We start from the raw sequence: 18153 nt of genomic DNA, 5'->3' as shown, positions 1-18153 counted from the left end.
CACACCCAACACATTTTCTGTCTCTTCACTGCAGTTTCTGCTGCTGGTTCTGGTTTTTATCCTCCTCCAGCTTCGATAAGGTCCAAGAGAAAAAAATCATGTTTTCACAATGTTCATTCATTTATAAACATTCATTTCAAGTTAAACATTTACTTAGTTTACTAGCTAAATATTTGCTTTCAAACTAAAAATGACACTAAATATTTAGTTAGCTCTTTAATTTGGAGCTAAATGTTTATAAACTCACATTTATGAATGAATGAATGAATGAGACTGAAATATGAGCCTCTGTTTTCTTCTGATCATAACAGGATAAATAACTCAGATTATTGCTGTTAATTTTAACTGTTTAACTTTAAAACGCAGCAGAGGTTTTTATTAAAAACTCGTTTTTCTGTGTTGAGTCTGAATTCAGCGTTTCTGTGTTTGATCAGCAGATCCTCAGGTGACATCATGACTGTTTCCATGGTTTTGGCTCCGTCTCCATCAGCTGTGAGGAACAGTTTGGCCAGCAGGAAGCCGCCATGATGCCACCTGGACGCCGCCATCACTGCACAGCGTCACATGACCGACTGTAAGCTGATGCTAACCGCTAACTGAGCCGTCCTGTGATCAATCAGCCGCCATGAAGCAGCTCCTCCCTGAATCCTCCAACCGGACCTGCCGGGTTCTGGAGTCTCACATGTTTCTGTTTCAACCACAGTTTGGGCTGCAGAGGCTAAAAACCGGCCTGGTGATCCACAAACATCTGAAACTTCCTGATTATCTTTGACCTTCATTTCTCTTACATTTCTGGCCGACTGAGTCTGGATCTGATTATTTAGATCCAAACTCCATATTTAGATGTGAACTAGCTGAATGTCTAAATACAACAGAGCTGCTGTCTTTAGGTTGCATTTAGTTTGCTATATTTAGCATCAGGCTACATATTTAGCTCTAACCTTAATTAGCAAGCTAAATATTTAGCCCCACGCTAAACGATGAGGTCTATCGCTTATATTTAGTTATTTAACTAAATATAACAGAGCTGCTATGTAATATGTTTAGCTTGCTAACTAAATATTTAGCTCAATATTATATTCAACTTGATAAATAGTTAGCAGCTAAACATTTAGCTTAGTTAGTTTAGCTTGGTGAGACGTAGCTAGCTCTCAGCTAGATTTGGAGTTGGAAGCTAAACAGTTAGCTAGCAAGCTAAATATTTAGTTATCTGTAACATGGAGGTGGCATCTTGACTATTGAGATAATATTCAATTAGATAAATATTTATCTTGCTAAATATTTAGTTAGTAACCTAAATATCTAGTTTCTAACTAAATATTTAGTTTGAATCTGGGACATTTATTAATAGATGAGTAATTTGGTTAAAATGTGACTTTGAAAGATGAAGCCATTGTTTTTCTCTTATGATTATTCTGGTTGTTTCTCGCTGTTCGTTCCTGACTGTGACTCTACAGACGTCATGTTGTTCCAACCTGAGGGAACCTGGCTTGGTTTTCAGGACCTTCTGCTCCTGAACAGCTTTTATTTTGTAATCCAGGCTGGGAGTCGGGTTTTAATCATGGCAGTGAAAACATGTGATCCCAGTGAGGAGGCCGATCTGCGGCTCCACTCAGACCTCAGCAGGATGCGACTTTTCCAGTAAACAACTTATCTCCGTCCACATCTGCGACCAATTACTCACAGTACAAAATATGCTGATTCACAATTTACACCTGCTTTTGTTTTTTTGTATTTTCCTCAGGTCCAGAGAGGAATCCAGAAGAGCGCAGTCAGCAGGTTTGTGGTGCCAGCTGCTGCCAGGAAGCATTTGGCTGGAGCTCTGCAGTTTCCAGCCTTAAAGGTGCACTTCGCCTGCTTCATTCACTAATGGCTTATTTTTCATAAATCTCTGCGTCAAAATGACTCACTGGACTTTTTTCTTTTCATGGGCTCCAAGTTTTCCTGAACTCCTTCCAGGAAACGGAAGGACAGTTTCTAGTTCTTCCAAACAATCCCAGATGTAGAACCTCAGACGGCCACTAGGTGTCAGTGTGTAATTGGCGCTGCTGTGATTCTCTTCTTCTCGAGTTAGTTTTTTTTTCTCATATTTAAATGTATTTTATTGAAAATGAAATTAAAAGTTTTTTATTAATATAAATTAACTCCATGTAATTATTTATGCGCCTCCCTGCAGGGGGCGCCGTAGCGCCTCTGCCTCCTCTTCGTCCCTCTGGTTTTAGCAGTGAAATGGCCTTTATGAGGAAATTAAAAATGTAATCTTCATTTTCTGTCTGTTCTCTGGTCTCATTTTTCCAGATATTTATAGAAACACAAACCGCCTCCTGAAGGTCCTCATTCAGACCTCCTCTCTTCAACTGGACTTTTCTTTGGCTTCTTTTGTGACGCTAAATTTGACCTTTTTCTTGTCTTTTCTCCTTTTCTTTGTTTTTTATGCTCAGCCTCTTATTTCCTCAGTGTTCATGTAAAGTATCGTCTCGACTCCATATTTTCCTTTTCTGTCTTCGTATTTTCTTTGTCAAAGTGATCCATCTCTCCTTTTCCTGCATGTTTTAACTCCTCCTCCTTAATCTCTCTTGGATCCTCCATCTTGTAATTTCATTTCAGCTTCCTGGTGCCTCTTGCTTTATTGTTACGTTAAACTACGGTGGCCAGCAAGGCGAAAACGCTTCGCAAACGACGAAACTTCGAAACACACAAAAAGAAATGCAAATGTTACGAAAAAAACTACTCCAGACCACTAGGGGGAGCAACGGCAGGAAGTGCAGGAGAGAGTTGGAGGAAGCTGGGAAAAGGTGCGTTTTTATTTATTCTTTATATTCTACGTAGGTTTTTATGTTTTTTCTGTCAAGTGAAAGTTGCTGATGTCTTTGTTGCGTTCTGTAATTCAAGGCGGTTGAGGCTAATGCTAACTAGCTGCTAGCCTTGGTAACTAGCCAGCTAGATTTTTGCGTCTGTCCTGGGTAAGTGGAGCAGAAGATTATTTCTTAAATTGAGTTCATAATAGTCTCTAAACGTCTTCAGTTTGAGTGAATGAAATCTGCATTGGAGAGTCTGCGGCGATGAAAGGTCAAAGGTAAAGGTTGGGTTTTGTTTCTGTCTTTAAAAACTAAATATTTAAATTTAGTGTAATTTTTCCGTGTCTCAGGTCCGTTTGGACCGAAACATGAAGAGCCGATGCCTCCTGGTTTGCTTTTTTATCCCTGGTAGCTAAAAATGGAAAGTTGTTTATTCCAAAGAGCAGATGCCTCTACGACACACACACACGTTAGCAGGGTGTGTGTGTGTGTGTGTGTGTGTGTGTGTGTGTGTGTGTGTTCTCCCAACCTGTCCGTCCTCCCTGTGTGGATCCGGAGGACGAACCGAACCGACCCGGAGCCGTTGGCGGATCGAGCCGCTTTCAGGCCAGATTTTCTCCTTCCTGAAAGTCTCCGCTCCTTGGTTACGGTTGCTAAGGAAGACAAACAAAACGGTCCAGCCTCGGTCTCCATTGAAAACACCTGCTGGTTTAATTGAGTCATATTTCAGAAATCTGCTGCTGGTGTCATGGAGAACAGACGCCCTGTGGCATAAATCATCATCATAAGCAGCTCAGTTCGTTCCTCAGATTCTCCTCCAGCTTCAGGGATTTTGGTGAAGTTTATCTGAAAAAGCTGTAAAATGAGGTTCTGTGGTTGAAGAGTTCGGTCACCATGACCTGGACGATAAACTGTCCCAGATGTTTTCGCCATAAACAATAATATTGTGTCTTGAGATCCAACTAATATAATAATGTAAGAACACGTTCTCAGAGATCGATAAACTTTTAACACTGGAGCTGGAAAACATTTCAAATATTCAAATGAATAAACGAAACAACAAATAAAAAGAATTACAGCCTGTAAACAAGTCTGAAGATTTTTATCATCCAGTTTCTGGTAGAAAGAGAAAATAATAAATCATAGAAATGGAAATAATTGAGTTAATTTTAATTCATAATGCGATTGACTGATTGACTGATTGATTGATTGATTGATTGATTGATTGATTGCGTATTGTGACTCAGACTGATCAGATTTCTCTCGTCTAAAAGCAGCAGAACCTCAGCCGCTCCAGTTTCCTCGGTTCTCTGCAGCCTTTGCCTTTCTGTGACTCACCTCAGCTTGAAAATCGCTCATCTCTCCATATCCGCTCTGAGTGACTCAGTTTTAATCAGAAAGGCTCGGCCCTCACACTGTCGGCATGGTGAAGGCCAACAACGCGCTGAACATGTGAGAGGAAACGCGGTGATGTTGTAGCTCTGCCAGTTTCTCAGCTAATTCAGCTCTAAATGAATCGATCAGAACTGAAGCTCACCTAAAAGTGCAGCTAAACGGTGATGGTGAAAACTCTGACTTTGAAACATCACATTTAAAATTGGCCTTAAATCGAGATGCTTCAGTTATCCACCGACTCCTCTGACCTCAGCCGCCAAGATGGCCGACTCCTCACCACAATCGTTTCTTCTGTTCCACCGTTTGCAGATCAGTGAAAGTGTCACTGGAGCCAAATAAAAGCACTTTATAATATATTTGGAAATATTAATTTAGCGCACTAAATGTTTTCAAACTTAGAGAAAACGTTGAAGTGCAAAACATTTAATTAGCTTCGCCAGCGGATAAGTGGAGGAATGCCCACCACATTAGAGCTTCAGTTTACATTTGAAGAAGCCAAGAGCGCTAAACATTTTCAAAGTTAGCAAAAAACGCTAAAGCGCTAAATGAAAAATTAGCTCCACTATTTGCAGGTTAGTGGAAGTGTGTCATCACTGCAGCCAGGAAACACTCAGAATTTATTCAGAAATATTAATTTAGGGGAAGCAAAAAGTTTTCAAAGTAAGTAAACATGCTAAGGTACAACTTAGCTATTAGCATATTAGCACAAGGGTGCTAACAGCTGCAGTCAAGTAAATTAGTGTTTTAGAATTTATTGGGAAAATTACATGAAGCTAAGTGAGCTAAATGTGTTCAAAGCTGCCAAAGCGCTAAGCTAAACATTAGCTCAACTATTGGCGAATTAGCAGAAGCATTTCAGTGAGTCATGCAAACAAAAACTGAATGAATCTTTAAGGCTGCAAATACTTTTTCACTGCTCTGAACTTTATTACAGCCACGGAGGTAAATAAGAATAATCTGGAGGAGGAAGAGGAGGAGGAAGAAGCAAACGGCTTTATCTTTGGAGTTAATTACAGCTGGGAGAATGGCTGCAGCTCAGCATGGCATCACACACACACACACACACGGCTCGTCCCTCCACAGGCTGTCTGCTGCTAACCATCCCGACATGTAAACACGCCGTCGGGCCACGCGGAGCGCAGAGTTCCCAGGAAGTCCCGGTCCGGCCCGTTAGCTGCGCCGCGGCCTGCGGTTCCGACAGCGATGGCGTGACTCTGCAGAATCAGTTCCAGTTGTTAAATCACATGCTTGGCCACTTTCTCTGCGTAATTACTGCCCGCTAAGCTCGTTGTAATAAATCATAATGGTCCATGTGTGGAACGAGGAATGTGAAATTATACAGTGAAGACCTGGAGGTCCGCTGCTGCGTTTTCCAGCTTATTTTGATTTTGGGGGAATTTATGACGCCTGGATTTGAGTGGAGCTCATCCTCTGTCTGCCACCGAGGCCGGTTCTGGTTCCTCTTGACTTTTATATTCCTGTTTTGTTTCAGCATTAGAAATGATTTTGTTTCTGTTTTTTTTTTAATGAAATTAAAGTTTTGACGTTAGGATGAGGTTGTCTTCAGCTGTATCAAAATTACTCCGTCTCACAAAACTGCAGCGGAAAAACCTTTTTCAGAGTCACGTGATCAACAACCGGATGTTACTACTGGTGCAAATCACAAAGAAGACAACAGGAAGTAGAAGGAAGATGACGATTTTTAACAACTTATGTGAACAAACTTATTTATAAGTGATTTTAATTGTGTTTCTTATTTTGCGTGAAACATTTTTATGTTCCCTTGACTGGCTTTTGGTCCATGCTAGTTTGTAACCTCCACTTAACATAACGTTAATATTCAACAAAATTACGCTTAGCGTCGCCTGGTTGATTCCTAATTCATATTTTCTTTTCGTGACATTTTAAAAGTTTGCTCAAAAATTGGATGACAATTGGATAAACAGCTAGTAACTTTGTTTCTATCAATATTTTAAAGTATCACATCAGAAAAGGTTGATGGAAACGACAAAATTCAAAATAACTTCCTCAATTTAGCAAAAATAGTTTTTACGTTCGCTTGATGTGGTTTTTGGTTAAAGAGTTAATGTGGATGAAAACAGAGTAAGGTCTGTTTGGTTTATAGCTGCTGATGTTGATTGTGTTCAAATTACCTGCTAAATGAAATGAATTTGTGGGGAACAAACTTTCCCTTTGCTGGTGAATATTCCTGGCAGCAGCTGATTAAAGCAGGTCAGCTCCGTCCCCGTCACACATACCTGGAGACTCTTTGTTATTTTGCCTTCACCTCCTGTTTCTAATTTTAAACGCGCCACCTTGTCATCAGTCATGTCCCACATATGTCTACCTGTCTGCATGTTTTCCCCCTTTATTGTTGACACATCTGGGTTGGTGTCAGTTTCCGTTTCATCTGTCAGTCTGTCTGCGTGTCGGAGAGTCCCGCCGCCTTTGATGCGAACTGATCAAGGGAGTTATTTTTGGTCCTGATTAACGATCCGAGGAACGGCTTTCATCAGGAGTTTGGAAGGTGTGAGCGGCGAGCATATGGAAAGCTCCCCTGGGAGCCCAACGTGTCTCTGTGAATGTGACTTCCATTGTTGGAGCCTGCAAAGACGTTTTACCCAGTCCTGATCCAGGCGACTCTTCGGGCTCCTGGGGGATTAATCTACAGGATGATTAACACACTCGGCCCGCAACACTCCATAAAATCCTAAGAATATTCCCACAGCAGGAAAAGATCCGTCATCATGCATTTCTAGCACCTGTACATTTCATATTTTTATCATTTCCATCTGTTTCTTAGAGAACGAACAATGAATCTCTGGAGAAAAACCTGAAACTCCAACATTTGTTACATTTTCAGCCTCTGTGGTCAAACCAACCAAACCCTCTGAGCAACTTGTCCCCCTCCTGGCCTGTGGGGGCGCTGCGCTAAGGACCTCTCAAAGAAACGAAATGAAACCTCTTCACCAAATGGAAACTGAAGATTTCAGCAGTTGGAGGATTTCTCTTTAGACTTTGGCTAAAGACCACGAGCCATTTCTCCTGATAGCACTAGGCTAGCATGTTTGTTTTCTTTGTATTTACCCAGAATGCCCTGCGGGGGAGTCCACTTCCTGCTTTTGGAGCGGTCTCCAGTCCACTTGGTGTTCACATTCATACTGATCCCAGACCGAGGTTTGGAGGACCAGAGGTCAGAGGTCAGTTAGCATTCACACCTCACCAACCGGACCGGAGTCGGGTTAAAGCGGACTCAACAGGACAGGTGGGAATGATCCATCCTCAACATTGCTGTCATTTTTTATCCATTTTAACACAAAAGTTTCCCATAAATTTTCTTGAGGAATGAAGTTTGGAGCTAGTTAGCTTTGAGCTAGCTAAATAGTTAGCTTTGAGCTAGCTAAATAGTTAGCTTTGAGATAGCTAAATAGTTAGCTTTGAGCTAGCTAAATAGTTAGCTTTGAGCTAGCTAAATAGTTAGCTTTGAGCTAGCTAAATAGTTAGCTTTGAGCTAGCTAAATATTCATGACGGTTTAAATAACCCAAATTATTGCAGCAGCTTTAGAAATGTCTCCTCTTTCTGCTTTCTGGCTCTTAACTGTTGGATAAATGAGCTTAAAAATAAAAAGCAGTGAAGGAAAAGTTTCAGGTCGACTCTTTACTCAAAGCAGAAATAAACAGACGCCAGCAGCTGCTTGTTTATATTTATTTGGAAACAAGAATGCATTTCTTTCACTTCTACTGCGACTCTTCGTTGCACCTCGGATCCAACATGATGGTCGTATTAAGTCCACAGAACACCGTCACAAGAGACACCCCTTTAAATGCACGTTTACCTTTTTATATCCTTTTTTCTGTATAGTTGTCATTCGTATGCAATGACTTGTGCTTTGATAAGAGAAAGAGACATCATTGTTGTCATGATACATGAGAGGGAGAATCAAAATAGAAAAAAGTCGTACGAAGAGGATATACTGGTTGAATACACACTGATACAGAATACAGACACTCACATTGCAGCCTGCCCGACTCGGCCCAAACGGTCCAGAACTCTAAAAAACTCGCGCCTCTTTAACCACAACTGCTCCCTTCTTCTCCTGATTCTAGGATTTTGTAAGTACACCATTGTTGCCTTGCAACAAATTCACTCCCTGCTGGTGAAGCAGAGTTTGGCTGAAATATTGCTTGTAAAAAGGGGCTGTGCAGCAGAGCAGGATTATCACTGCTGAAGCTTTAAAACAAACGACGGATCAGATAAGGTGCATGTCAGAAAGGCTGCAGGTTGAAGTTGGAAGGAGGCGCGTTGCTGCGGCGACGTCCCGGCATGTTTGTGACTGGAATGTTTGGCTGTTTCCTGTTTGGATGCCAACAGCTGCTGAGGGAGGAGCGCGTCACACAAACGTCATTCAGTTCATGCGCAGAGCAAATCCGTGCTTCACCAAAATAAAAGCTTCGAACCAGAGCTGCACGATGCGTCACAGACTCGCTGTCAGAATTTAACACAATTTCAGCTTTTTGGGAACATTTTCTGCTCCAACAGGAGCAACGAGGTTTTTGTCTCCAACATAAATGAGTTTAAAGTACAGAATGGTGTAAGTTTGGAGTTTAGACAATAATTTCCATCTTTTGGTCAGATACAATCACCAGCCCAGAGTTCAGCATTATTCCATTACTGGGCCTGTTTTTAGTATTAGCATGTTAGCATGTTGTTAAGCTGGAGTACCCAGAGAAAGCTTTTATTTTGAAGGTTTATCACTTTAGTCTGTTAATAATGCAGAATCGCAATTTTCTATCATCTGTCTGATAAAAACTTGAGTCTTATTTTGAAGGGCTAACAATCCTGTTTCATTATTTGTTAGTTAACTTAACACATTAATCGCACCCCTTTTATTTTGAAAATCAGATATTAGCTTCTGGCTTCTTTCTGTGATATTTTGACTTTTATTTTGAAAAGCCAACATGGTCACTTTTTCAGGCCTGATTTAATTCCAGAACCAAATCTGATACAAAGCGTCTTTAAACCAGATCCAGGTTTGTTTTCTGATTTTTTAAAAATCAAAACTGATTTTGATTCTTAAAAAAGGAATTTTGTGAAATAAATTACATTTTGACTGTAAACGTGAGTTTTTGTTAATCCCCACACAGCAGTAGAAGAAACACTGCCACCTGCAGGTGGGAGTTAGCATCACTCAATGTTTTTATTATTTTTAAGGAAAATTTGCAATAAACTCACAAACATTAATTTTAATGTAAACTTCTGCAATCGCTGGACTGAAACTTTATTTTGGAAGTCCTTGTTGCCAACTGTGGAGTTATGGATAGTTATTAAGCATATTGTTGTTGTTTTTCAAATTCTGCCCGTTTGATGCAAAACGTAACGGATTTCAGTGACACAGTGGTGAGAATCTGCAACAAATAGAATAATTTGAACAACGCGGCTCTGCGTGTTGCTCCGCCGCCGTGCAGCTCCGCTTCAAAGTTTGAGTAAAAACAAAGAATCTCAAGCAGCTTCAGGCAAAAAGCAGCAAAAATGTACAAGCAAACTACAACAATGAAAGTTTAGATGCTAAGTGCAGATATAACCGTGTGCTGTATGCATTCATATGCAGGGTAAATATTGGAGTACATCTTCAGTATGGGGAGGTCTCACTCTGACCCTATAAATACATAGAAAGCCGTAGTACAGTGTTCACATCCTGGCCTCATGTAAGCAAAACCCCATGCTGTACATAGAAAAGGCATCCACGACATTTAAGAAAAAAATGTACAATTTATGAAACATGGTAACAATAAATAGTATTATAGAATCACTGCTGTACACAAAAAGCATTGTTTTATTTCACTCATATAAAAATATGTCTTAGTGCAACCGTACGTAATGGTAATATCCATAACTTCACATCAACGTTTATTAAGGTGTCCGAAAAACTGAAACCAGGAAAAGGAGGAAGTTGCATTTCTTACAAAGCTGATATGCAACAGAAGAGGAGATACTGTCTTATTTACATTTACCTTCCTGCATCCAGAACCCGAGCCTGAAGGAAAGGCACCAGGAGGTCCGGCTGCAGGCCGCAGCGTCGGAACGTCCAGGCAGCTCGACCTTTGACCCCGAGAGAGAAGCGCTCCGCTGAACAAAGTGGGCAAAAGTTCCACTTCCTCTCTCTGCTCCTGCACTTCCTGTTTCCAGAAACCAAAGCTCCGCCCCCTCGGTTTCAGGACGCGTCCTTCTTCTCCGCCTCCTTTTCCTCCATCGCCGCCCGGGAGTCGGACGCCGGGCTGGGAGGAAGAGGAGCGGGCGAGGAAGAGGAGGAGGAGGAAGGCTGGAGCTCAAGGCCGCTAAAGTGCTGAATGCCGGGCGGAGGCGGGGAGGAGCAGCGCTGCTGCTGCTGCTGATGGGAGTCAGGAAACTGAGCTGAGGAAGCCGCTCTTCCTCCTCCTCCTCCTCCTCGCTCCACACACTCCGGGTCGAGGCAGAGCGAGGCGATGGCCTTGGTGCAGGTGTGGATGCTCTCCTCCTGCTCCGGTCTGACTCCGCCCCCCTCCGGTCTGACTCCGCCCCCCTCCGGTCTGACTCCGCCCCCCTCCGGTCTGACTCCGCCCCCCTCCAGACACTCCCCTCCCCGCCGCCCCCTCTCGGCGGCGGCCGGCGCCCCCTGCTGGCCCAGCGGCGTGGTGGCGGACGTCGGGACGGAGTGGACCATCTGGATTCCTCCGATGGGAATCATCGGGAACGGCGAACGCACCTGAGGAAGAAACGGAAACTTCAACATTACATGAGGGTCTATCCTTATATTATGTCTATGGTTAAATGCAGACGTTTCACGTTTTGCTTTTCATGGAGCGTCTGGTTTACATTCAGCCCATGTGGAGGAGCGGCGAGGGCGAGAGAGAGGCGAGGGCGAGAGAGAGGCGAGGGCGAGAGAGAGGCGAGGGCGAGAGAGAGGCGAGGGCGAGAGAGAGGCGAGGGCGAGAGAGAGGCGAGGGCGAGAGAGAGGCGCGACAGACGCCTCAGTCGTGGCCGTTGTTTTCTGTTGGACGCTCCAAACAGTACGAATCGCGGGTCGAGTCGCCACCTGAACTGTGAATGTAAACCTGACGCTCCAAACGCTCCTTTAGTCACATGGAGCCTCATTGTGCAAAAATCTATCCAATGAAAAGTGCATGAGCTTTATTTTGAAGGGCTAACAATCCCCTTGTCACCTCTCTCTAAGTCCTCTAATGAAAAAAACAACTTAAAAAATAATCTAATCTATTCCGTAGTTTAAATTAGATGATTATCTTCAAGCTTTATTTTGAAAGTGTGTCATTCAGTTTTTCGGGATTACTTTACTTCCTGTTACTGATGTGAAACCTGCTTTTATTTTGAAGCAGATGTATAGATTTTATTTTGAAAAACCATCATCGTTCCCTGTTTCCTGGCTGATTTAGATCCAATTATGTGAAATCTGGTTTGCAAAAGAAATCTATGGAATATTTTGGGAATGTTCATCAACTTTATTTTGAAAGGGCTAATTGTTGCCTTTAATGAATTAAGTACATGGAGGAATTAGGAAGAACAGACTGAAGGGAAATACCTGGAGTTGTGAATGGGTTGGAAGATGGCTGAACAGAACCTGGTGAGGCGGGCCGGACTGGAAGCACCGGGCAGAACCGTGATCCCGTTCAGACGGTGACGAAGAACCGGGACGGAGATCCTGAGAGCAGACAAACAACCGTCAGCGCTTCCTCCGGACAGCTACAGACTTCCTGAGTTCAGTCAGTGAAGCTAACAGCTAGCGGCAGAGCCACGGGGTTTGGGCTGAAACATGAACCCGTCTGCAGGCAGTCGGACTCGTTTGGTTCAAACGGCCCGGCGGCAGCAGCCGGGTCTGAAGCGAAGCCTTAAGAGGAAAACCAGCCGCCTCATTAACCACATCACAGCCGGCCAGGATCCCGTTACCAGGCAGCCGCTGCGACTCCCATCATCCTCCGCTCTGAAACTGCGTCTGAGCCGGACTTCATTCCCTCACCGTCTCCGAACGTTCCCGCCGCCAGATGGTTTCGTCTTCGTTCCACTCGCTGCTCTTTGTCCTTCGCACTTCATTCAGAAACTTCAGCTCAGGATTTTATCCTTTAAGGTTTTTAAGCCTTTGGTTTAAAGTCTTAAGCTTCAGGTTCCTACGGTCACTGAACGCATCACGACTGAACCAACAACTCGCTCTGCCGTCTGTCAGGCGTACAAAAGCAGATTTGGAAGGAGAAAGCCCAGAGTTTATTTGTACAAAAATACTTTAAAACGTTATAATTCCTTGGATTCCTCAGTGTTGCACTTCCTCGTGTCGATGTTTAACCAAAAATCCCAATAAAATATCCGGACATCAGTGACTGAAGGGAAACTCCTCCAGATATCCTAACGACAAAAATCATCTGGGCTGTTTTTGTAAAAGCAACAAAAGAAAAATCTGCTTAAAAAATGCCAAATACAAAAAAGTAAAAGCTGACAGTGGCAGAAAGGAGAATATTTGGTTCATCGGTTCACCTTACAGGAGGCTTCGGTCAGTCAGGGTCGTTTTCAGTCGTCTCATTTGGGTTTCGGTTGGGTGTCTTCCCTGGGTCTGGTGGTCTTTACAGGAGAACTAACAGTTATGTAGGACCAAGACCGGGGGTTCCCAGCTGAACTCTGAACCCAAACCCAGCTGGGAAAGGGTTCAGAGTTCAGGATCAGTTCTAGAAAACTGAAGCTCTTGATTTCCCAACCCTGAAGAGATCTGGAGACACAAACGGCTGAGTGACGACCTCAGTCTGTGAGACGGTTAATAATCTGCTGGAAACTGGAGTTGGTTTGTTGTGTCTAAAGAAAATAAGTTAATGAACGGATGGCTCAACGCTCAGCAGTCCAAACGTCCAACGTAGCTCTAATCAGCGCATTAGGGCTGAAATAAATCGTTTTACTTAAAAAGAAATTCATGAAGAGAAAAATGTCATTATTACCTTTTCCATCTCTGCAGTGGTGCTGCGCCGCCCCAGAGGGAAATCTCCCTGAGCCGCCACCCCCATCTGATGGTTGGCCCTGGGGCTCCGGGCCCCGCTGTGAGGACTGCAGCAGAAAACAATCAGCCGCTCAATCAATAAAAGCAGTCTGAATGCATTTATTGATTCTCACAACCAAGTAGGAACAGAAAAAACCTTCAGAGAAACCAGTTCTGGGGACAAAGACGGCCAGAACCAATCCACCAATCAAAACCAGACTTTGGGCTTTAAGGTCCGATTGATCCATCAAAATGATTTGCACACAGATCAATAATGAGGTAAACATGTTCATCAGTAAGGCGTAAAGTTTTCTGTCCTTTTATGTTTCCTTTTTAGTTCCCAGATAACCTGAGGACGTTTGTTTGGTGGCCATATTGGCTTCCTGTCAGATGCATTTGCTGCATAATGTCTTATGTGGACAGACACTAATCAATCAATCAATCAATCAATCAATCAATCAATTTTAGATGGTCTGAATTTGCCATAAGCATAAACTATGAAGCTTCACCAACTGCAGGCTGCTGGAGCTGACCTTTGATGGTAGAGGCCTCGGCGGGGAGACAGCGGCCGGATCAGGCCGCGGTGCCGCCCTCGGGGTGAAAGGTCTCTCTTGTAGTCCCTTCCTCCTGGAGACGCTGGCCGTGACAGAGGGGAGAGCACCGAGAGGTGGCCCCGCCGCGGGGACAGGTCCCGCCGGTATCCTCCCACCCCCAGGTCCCTCTTGGGGGAGATGTGGCGCAGCGGGGAGATGTCCCGCAGAGGGGACAGGTGTCCGGCGTGGGGGGAGAGGTCCCGGCGGGGGGACAGGTAATGGCAGGTGGAGGGGGACGAGGACGGGGAGCCGGGGGACGGGCAGCCGGAGAGGTCCAGGCCGGGCGAGGAGAGGCGTGAGGAGGGCGAGGACAGGTCCGGCGAGGGGACGGGGAGGTCTTCGTCCATGGAGGAGGAGGGCGGGGCCAGCAGCCGGCTCCGCTCCGGACCTCGATGATGCTCCGCCGGGGCGCGCTCCGGGGGCGGAGCCTGCGGCGTGATCTGGATGCTCGGCACGGTGGTGAAGTACCCGAACAGAGGCGGCCTGCTGGAGGGGCCCAGGAGGTCCGGCGCCCCCTGGTGGGGGAGCTGAGGGGTGGCGGCCACGGCGGTGATGGACATGGACGGCAGGGCGTACGGCTGCGGGCTGGTGGAGCGCGAACGCGTCTTCGGCGTGGAGTCGCCGTCGTAGTCGTCCTCGTCGTCGTCTTCGTCGTCCACCTCGTCTCCGTCGTCCTCGCCGCCGTCCGACTCGTCGGCGTCGGAGAACTGATGGTCGGCCACCATGCCTCTGGACAGCTTCTCTGACGACCTCTGACCTTCCTCCCCGAGTTCTTCAAGGTGAAGACGAAGGAAGCAGAACGAGGGAGGAATGAAAACAAACGTTTGTGTTTAAACGTGCTGAAAGTTTGTTACATAAAACGCCTCTGAGGGCTCGTTCCCACAGTTTTAAACCAATAAAACTCAAAACTATAAAAGCTGTTGGAGTCAGAAGAATCTCTCAACACTTCGGTTTTTCCACCAGACGGATTCCAGCCAAACATCAGCGAAGCTAAACTCCGACTTTATTGAAGAACAAAGCCGGCGGAGAGGCTGGAACTGGATGACCCTGGAAAACCGTGACCCCCGAGTTACTTTCTGAACGAGGCGAAGCTCCGAATCGGACAAACCCTGTGACTCAGCCAGCGGACGTCTGCAGCGCGCCCTTCCCAAAACCACTGTGCATGTGTGGGAAGGCGGCCCAATTAAACGCAGAGCCAAAACACACAGCAGGGGTCACCTGAAGTAAAATTTCATTTGGTGGTCTGCATGGTGGGAAATTACAATGAGCTTCTAGTCCCACGCTGATTAAATACGGCAGCGCCGACCCGAGCAGCGCTGCTCAAACACCTGCTCACAGAAACGGTCGTCTGGCTTCTTCTCCAGGATTTCAGATTTTTTCCATTCAAAATCTGTTGTTTTGTGGCTCAACGTTAGAAACATTAGCAGGAATTTCCCCCCTCTGAGGGATGCTGCTGATGTGTGACAGACCAATGTGACTTTCTGCTACTCACCACAGTGGTCAGGCTAAGGCAGCACTGCAGGTGGCAGAGACACTGCAGGCGGCAGAGACACTGCAGGCGGCAGAGACACTGCCACCTGCAGGTGGGGGTCAGCAGCCCTTAATCCAATGTTTTTGTGGAAAAATATTTCTAAAATTATGCAAAAAAATGTGGGGATTTGCTGATTTTCTGTGAATTTCTGAGATCATGGAGCAGCAAAAAGTTCAGTTCCCACATTTCCGACCCAACTGTGTCACTCCAGTCCAGTAGGTGGCAGTAATCGCCCTAAAGTGCTGCTGCATTTTAAGTGTATCGTCTTAATACAACACATGTGCAACACTAACTCAGTATTTATCAGAAGCTAATGCTAAAGCGCTATGGCAGCATTCAGCAGAAGCTAACGGTAACACGCTGTTCCAATCAGTCTTTTAGCAGAAGCTAATGCTAGCGCGCTAACTGCAAATCAGATCATATCTTCCCTGGATAGACTACGACCCTGCAGCCCCAGTTTAACCACTGCTAGATCACGTGTTCATCTTGTTCTCTACTGTCCAGGAGTTTCACTGAGGGGTAACAGAGTAAAGGGTTCAGATTATGAAGCGTTTTATAATAACCCAGCTTTCATGTCTTTCCTGTTTTGGGTTTTTCTGCCACATATTTAGAAACATTTCTTCTTCTAACGGGACGAAACGAGGTTTGAGGTGTATGAATACTTCTGCTGTTACTGTAAAAACTGAGCAGGAAGTAAAAATAATCAGACTAATTTCCAGTTTCATTATCAAGTCACGGGAAGATTAACGGAAGAGCGAACGCCGCTCATCTGTTCAGAACCTGTCAGCGCCGGGAGGGACGGCTGACGAAAATGTATTATTTCTTAATATTTAATGAGGAATCCGATTAACTCGCTCCTTTGTCCTTTATGGCGTCCAAGGAAAGTTTCTGTGTTTTCTACCTCCGTCGTCGGCCTCGCCGTCTTCCACCGACGACATGGAGACTCCCAGCTCCAAACACTTCTTCATGTGAGCCTTGGACTTCATGTGCTTCGTCAGATTTCCTGAAACACAGACAGTAATCCCAAATTACCGACTCCGTCAACTGGTCTCACTGGAAACCAGAGCTAGTCTGGCTGAAGAAGCAGAGAACCTGGGCTGCCCTGGAAGAGACCGCAGTTATAAATTAGGAAGGCCGCCTGTCGTAATCCGATAAGAAAATGACGCAGCTCGGTCTGAACTCGGTCCGGTTCACCGAGCGGTTTGAAAATGCATCAGCCAGACTGTTCATCTGAACTGCAGCCACACCATGAAGACGACAGAAAACGCCCACCGAACGGCGAGCAAAAGGAAAAACACCTGGAGGCATTTTCCACCAGAACAGTTCAGGGCCAAATCACCAAGTTACCAGAAACCATTTCTAAAGACAAAACGGACGGACGTTTGTACAAATGGTCGAGATAAACAACAAATCAATTAATTGAATGATAAATGAAAACGATCGATCTCATTTTCATTTATTGTTCTCATCGTTTCTCTTCCTACTGATGACACTGGATGAAAAACGGCTGAACTCTCCACTGACCCTCCTTCATTTCCTGAGCGTAACGGAGGAGTGAGCTAAGTCAGACACGTCCGTCTGTAAGCTAATGATTATTGACGGATTAATATACGGACTTCATAATCTGCAGTCTCCTGGTTGCATGTAGGTTTTATTTCCACTTTGGTTTTATGTTGTTTAGTTTTTGTTAATGTGGATTTTCTGTTAACAGACGGAGAATCAAATTCATTTGTTTTTGGTTGTCTTGTTAATTTTATTTACCAGTTCCAGTGTTAAATTTTTGGCAGGATGAGCATTCCTTATGTCATTACCATCACATCCGTTTAAAATGGTCTCCAAGCAATATTATCGTTTATCGCAATGATTTGACACAATTAGACGCTTAGTAAAACTTGTGGCTATGATGATAGGCCTAAAAATGGTTGGATTCATGTTGGACGAACGGTTGGATGTGCAGCTCGTTGTGCGGTTGGACGAACCTTTGGTCTTGAAGGCGAAGTTGCAGAACTTGCAGACGTACGGCCGGACGTCTGTGTGGGTCCGGATGTGTTTCTTCAGCATGCTGGGCTTCTTGCAGCGGATGCCGCATTCCTCGCAGATGTACTTCCCCCGGCCGCGGCCGCGCACGTACACGTAGTCCTCGTTGGATTTATACCTGCAGGAAACATAGGCAGAACAGGTGAGCCACACCTTTATATTCATGCTCTTATTTTGAAGGGCTGAAGACAGTTTAAACAGCAGCTCCATTTCCTGTTCTCCCGGTCTCTCTTTTATTGTTTTTTTATGGACTTAGCGTTAGCGTTGATTTTGCATTTTAGTGTTAGCGGAACTATTATTTATGATTATTGTTTCAGAGTTAGTGAAGCTAACTTTTAGTTAGCTGGTTGCCATGGAAACCACTGCCTTCTCACTCAGGTTACAGTGACTTTATAACGTATGTCGATGTTAATTATTACTGCTGCATTTTAGTTTTAACTGGCTAAAAAATTTACTGCACTAATCACAAACATCCCTTTGGCTAACGCTAACACACAATACCAAACAGTAGTTCATGGAAGCTAATGCTAACACGCTAATCCAACCATGTTGGTCCTCAACAAAGGAAAATGCTCTACAACATGTTATATCGCCCCCAACAGGGTCAACTCTGTCATTACACACTTCTCTGAACGGTTTGACCTTAGTATGGCTAAAAATTAAAAATTAATAATTAATTTCAGGGAAGCTAAGTGCGCTAAATGTTTTCAAAGCTAGCAAAAACATGGAAGCACTAACTGTTAGCATGTTAGCATAAGTGTGCCCACCACTGATTATTACTAATAAACTAT

General features: G+C 44.6%; 1 protein-coding gene across 4 annotated transcripts in view; it reads right to left on the bottom strand.

Annotated features, from left to right (window-relative positions):
• Positions 1-7885: 7885 nt before the first annotated feature.
• hivep2a (HIVEP zinc finger 2a) overlaps positions 7886-18153 on the bottom strand; it is a 102680-nt gene continuing 92412 nt past the window's right edge. For all 4 annotated transcript variants that reach the window (XM_014981358.2, XM_088002126.1, XM_014981357.2 and 1 more), the window contains 6 exons: positions 17305-17480; positions 16227-16328; positions 13735-14566; positions 13164-13269; positions 11768-11887; positions 7886-10936 (listed from right to left, as the gene is read on the bottom strand). In XM_014981358.2, coding sequence (XP_014836844.2) covers positions 10406-10936; positions 11768-11887; positions 13164-13269; positions 13735-14566; positions 16227-16328; positions 17305-17480 — 1867 coding nt within the window. In that variant the 3' untranslated portion in view covers positions 7886-10405. The remainder of the gene's footprint in view (positions 10937-11767; positions 11888-13163; positions 13270-13734; positions 14567-16226; positions 16329-17304; positions 17481-18153) is intronic.

This window comes from Poecilia mexicana, unplaced genomic scaffold (assembly GCF_051168715.1).
Source record: "Poecilia mexicana isolate PSO_F unplaced genomic scaffold, ASM5116871v1 scaffold_21, whole genome shotgun sequence".
NCBI classification, from domain to species: domain Eukaryota; kingdom Metazoa; phylum Chordata; class Actinopteri; order Cyprinodontiformes; family Poeciliidae; genus Poecilia; species Poecilia mexicana.
This window is presented reverse-complemented; position numbering and strand designations above follow the sequence as displayed.